Source organism: Salpingoeca rosetta, assembly GCF_000188695.1.
Source record: "Salpingoeca rosetta unplaced genomic scaffold supercont1.10, whole genome shotgun sequence".
Lineage (NCBI taxonomy): Eukaryota > Choanoflagellata > Craspedida > Salpingoecidae > Salpingoeca > Salpingoeca rosetta.
Window position 1 is genome coordinate 904,479 of NW_004754924.1, and position 4,558 is coordinate 909,036.

Here is a 4,558-nt window from a genome sequence, read left to right on the forward strand (position 1 = left end):
GTGTGTGTGTGACCAGGCGCAGCAGCGCATTCCTGCGATCCGACCATGAGCAAAAAATGCAGACAGTTCAGCAGAAAGCAGGAACAGCTCAAAAATCAAATTCAAACAGGCAAGATGCGCACATACTACACTGGCACTTTTCACGTCTCTCACACACACGCACACACACACACACATGGCCGTGCTGTTGAAGGCGTTAATCCCCCTTGCTTACACATGCTCCCCCCCCACCACCACCTCGCCTTTTTCTGGTGGTGCAGGTGGTGACGAAGCTGGAGCGGCTGCAGCGAGCGACACCGGGGGCGCTGCTCGCGCAGACACGTGTGAACGAGAATGGGGAGGAAGAGAAGGGGACGGTGAGGAAGCAAGAGACCGACGACGAGAAGCGTGCAGAAGAAGAAGAGGAGGAGGAGGGAAAGGAGCAACGGGAGGATGAGTTTGAGGACGTGGAAGATGAGGAAGAGGAGGAAGCGCACGCAGGGGAGGACGAGGAGGAGCAACACGCAACGGCAACGGGCAATAGGAGACACGACGAGAAGGTGGCAAAGGAGAGCAGCCCGCACGACGCAGTGCAGGACAAGAATGTGCCCGCTTCCTCGAGCTCCGCTGCTGATGAAGGCAAACGCGAAGAACAGCAGCAACAGAAATCGCAACAGCAGGAGGACGTGCGCGCGGCTGTTGAGACGAGGAGCACGGGCGTCCAATCAGGTTCGCTCGGAGGCGAAAAGAAGGAAGAAGGGAGTTGCACGTGTGTGCGTGCGTGTGTGTGTGTGTGTGTGTGTGTGTGTGTGTGTGTGTGTGTGTGTGTGTGTGTGTGTGTGTGAACAATGGACGTGCCTACCTGTGTCCTGTGTGACGTTTTTCGTTATGCACGTGATGACACCATGCTGTTCGTCGTGCAGATCTCATCAAAGTGGAAGTCAAGGAGCTCGAGGATAGAATTCGACAACTCCAGAAGCAGTTGGTACGCTTTGTGTGTGTCTGTGTCTGTGTGTCTCTGTGTGTGTGTCTGTGTGTCTGTGTGTGTATGTGGGTGCATATGTATGTATGTGTGCATTTGCACTGCCCGTCAGCTCATATCGGCGCTGACGTCGTCTGTTCCGTTCCCCTGTGCCCTGGTCTTGCTTCCCCGTTGGTTCTGTGTGTGTGCAGGATGAGGCGAAGAAAGACCTGCGCGGCGCTTCGAAACGCGCCGCAACAGAGGAGGTGCGGGCATCATAGCTGTTGCTTGCTGGCCATGTTCCTTGCGAAGCTGTGTTGGGAATCTCGTGTGATTCAAACATGCTGGCATGTGCTCATCTGCGCGCATGTGATTCGTGTAGGAGAAGCGAAAGAAGAAGGAGGTGGAAATTGCCAACAAGAAGGACGAGCTCAAGAAGCACAAGGTATGGCTGCACAAGCCTAATGATGCATGCACGACTCGGAACACACACACATGCATGTGCGCGTACGCATAAAACATCAACCACGCACACGCACACGCACACACCAAACACACACACACACACCAAACACACACACACACTGAACACACACGCGCGCGCAGGACTCGATGAAGGCGCTGGATGCCAAAGTGAAGCGGACAGAGACGCTGCTGAAGAAGGCAACACAGGAAGTGACGCAAGCGAGCGAACTTGGAAAGACGCAGGAGCGTACCATTGCGCAATTGAAGGAGGCGCTCTCCGCCGAGAAGACAGCAAAGCAGAAGCTGCAAGCACAGCAGTGGTCCTTGACATCAAAGGTGTGTGCTGCTGCTGCTCCTGCTTTCCATTTCCTGTGCACTCCTGTTTGTTTCATTGTGAGGGCGTTGCTCGCCAGACTTCCTCTGCTTCTGCTGTGCGGTTCGTCTCTGCGTGGGTGGTGATCGTCGTGTGTATGTCCATCTGATGACCACATTAGTAGTGCTGGCTGCTGCTTGCTGCTTGCCGCTGCTCCTTGCGTGCCCTCATCTTCCACGTCATGTGCTGTTTGTGCCAGTCGTCCATTTTCCACTTGTGCGTTGGCGGCGTTGTTGCCATCGTGGTGGCCTGGCTGCTCCGCTCAGCAACTCCCGTCTGAGCGCACAACAACACACCTACGAACACGCGCGTGCACATGCGCTTTCCCCCAGAAGCAAGCCTCGCTCCTTGTTCCGCGTTCCCTTCTCGACAGTCCTCTCGCGTCTCTCCGTTGACTCATCGTTTCTATCGCCTTTGTTACATTCCTTTCACCATGACCTTCTCGCCTGTCGTCATGCATATGGCTCTTCACGTATGTGTGTGTGTGTGTGTGTGTGTGTGTGTGTGTGTGGCCTGTCTGCGCATCCGTCCATCTGCGTGTGGCCGTCCATCCGTCTATGTCTGTCCGCCCCGCATGTGTGTCAACGTGCATCTGCTGTGCCTCAAACACCCCTTGCTTTGTGCTTGATTGAGATGCGGTTGTTTCTTCTTGCTTGGGTTCGTTCGTTTATCTCAAACGTCCTGTACAAAGCCAATATACACCCTCAACCCTGTCCTCAACTCCTATTGACGGCCCTGTGACGACTAACAGCTCAGCCGTTCGTGTGCATGCCTGCATGCACGCAATGCCGCACCACGTGCCTCTGCCGCATCAACGACACCTGTGGCTTTGCGGCTAGAGGTCATGAAAGGAGATGAGCTCAATGTCCAGCTCTTGCAGTCCACGCTTCAGCGCGGGATCAGTGAGCACACGCAGCTCAACCACGCGGTTGTTGCATTGCGAGAACGCATCGGGGCCAGCCTGCCCACACATTGGTGATTGTTTGCAGTGGCGGCATTGTGATGGTGTGGTGGGGATGTCAAATGAGATTGTGAGGTGAGGCGCTCAAGGAGAGCAGGTGCACGGCGGTTCAGGCGATGCAATTTGATAGGGCGGATGTTGCGGCTTGTGAGTGGCAAGTTTCACAGAGCAGGTTTGGTGATGGGTTCCTGTGAACATTGGTGGTGATGTTGAAGCGTTTGGTGTGGGCAGCCTCGCGTGATTTGTGTTGTCTTACGTTGCCGCACCCGCCAACAGGCGGAATGGCAGGATACCCGGGGTGGGCCATGAGCTCGCATGTGCGCATGCCTGATCAACACAAACATGCACACGTGCACAGAAGAAGGTGGTGATGGCACAGAGGACATTGGTGACGAAGCACGTCAGCGTCGCCGTCAATACATGCGTTGGCACAACAAGCGCTGGACATGCTTGTATACCCACAACGCACGCACGCACGCACGCATGGGCACCTTGCGCAATGAGGGCGCGCATGTCTCGCAGGATGTCGTCAGCAGTGAGAGAGGGCCGGTCGTAGTCAAGGCCAACGAAAGCATCCGTCATGCGCAGACCGCTGGCATCAAACGCGGCACGAGTCTGCACACACACACAGACACACAGACACACAGACACACAGACACACAGACACACAGACACACAGACACACACACACATGCACACACACAGACACACACAGACACACATGCATACATTGGTGTAGATGACGGTGAGGTTGGGCGTTGCCAGCGCATGAGTCAGCATGACAAGCAATGCGAATGCTGCACTGATCGAGCACGAAGGGCGTACCTTGGTGGCACAGCGAACCACCCGCTGCAGAAACGGCGAGAGTGTGGTGGAAGCGTGGTCATGATGCCGGTGGAAGCTGGGCGCGCGCACAGACCGCAGGTGCGTCGGGGAGTACTGGGCGATGGCGGTGTAGACTTGTGGCAGGATGAAGATGTGGTTGTGTGCGTCAAGGTGGCGGCAGGGGCGGCCAGTCATGGCTTGGAACGCCTCCAGCTGCGCACGAAGCTCACTTGCAACCTCCTGCGTATGCCAGCACGCTGCGCACTCGAACGCACCGTGCTTGCCATGAAACATGCCATCACCGCCAACATGGGCTGCGCGCGTGGGCTGCTGCCGCCGCTGCATGTGCGAGCGCCACGACTCAATGTCAGGGGCGCTTGCTGGGCGCCGTGACGGCGTGGACGCCGAGTGCACGACAGAGCGGGGCATGTGAGTTGCTGGTCTGGAAGGAGACGAGGGGGACGTGGTTGGAGCGGACTCGGGTGCGATCGCCGCCGGCGGTGGTGCCAATGGCGCTGATGCAGAGGACGACACTGATGACGACGTTGATGGTGAAGGAGGCGGTGATGTGGAGCCCGTGGATGAGAGGGAGGAAGAGGAAGAGGAAGAGGAGGAGGCCAACAGCAGCTGCCCACCCAGGGCCTGAGCCAGCGGCCTGGGAGGTGGAGGTGGTGCATGTGCTGGGGGCACTGATGGACTCCGTGCACGTATGGCCCGCTGACCGGTGTGCGCGAGTGGCACCCCTTCCGTGAGGTTGAAGTGCAAGCCGAGAGGAAGATCGACGGCGTTTGCCATTCGTGCCGCCTCTCGGCTTGCCATCCCGTTCACCAGGAGCGATGATTGTGTGACCACCCCTTGCTCAAACGCTTCCACAACACCCCTGCATACACGCACACGTGTTTGTGTGTGTGTGTGTGTGTGTGTGTGTGTGTGTGTGTGTGTGTGTGTGTGTGTGTGTGTGTGTGTGTGTGAGTGTGTGCGTGTGGGTGGGGGG

General features: G+C 57.2%; 2 protein-coding genes across 2 annotated transcripts in view; one reads left to right on the plus strand and one right to left on the minus strand.

The window, feature by feature from the left end:
- PTSG_04495 (uncharacterized protein) overlaps nt 1-2,058 on the plus strand; it is a gene marked incomplete at its 3' end in the record, with an annotated part of 4,649 nt that extends 2,591 nt beyond the window's left edge. Inside the window, exons 7-12 of the mRNA XM_004994531.1 lie at nt 261-708; nt 903-964; nt 1,153-1,206; nt 1,323-1,385; nt 1,547-1,741; nt 1,978-2,058. Coding sequence (XP_004994588.1) covers nt 261-708; nt 903-964; nt 1,153-1,206; nt 1,323-1,385; nt 1,547-1,741; nt 1,978-2,058 — 903 coding nt within the window. The remainder of the gene's footprint in view (nt 1-260; nt 709-902; nt 965-1,152; nt 1,207-1,322; nt 1,386-1,546; nt 1,742-1,977) is intronic.
- Nucleotides 2,059-2,390: 332 nt separating this feature from the next.
- PTSG_04496 (uncharacterized protein) lies at nt 2,391-4,383 on the minus strand (the record flags this gene model as incomplete). The annotated part of the gene is made up of 4 exons (XM_004994532.1): nt 2,391-2,739; nt 2,996-3,066; nt 3,231-3,354; nt 3,565-4,383. 4 exons carry the CDS (start codon nt 4,381-4,383, stop codon nt 2,614-2,616), a joined length of 1,140 nt encoding a protein of 379 aa, XP_004994589.1. The 3' UTR covers nt 2,391-2,613.
- Between the last annotated feature and the right edge of the window lie 175 nt (nt 4,384-4,558).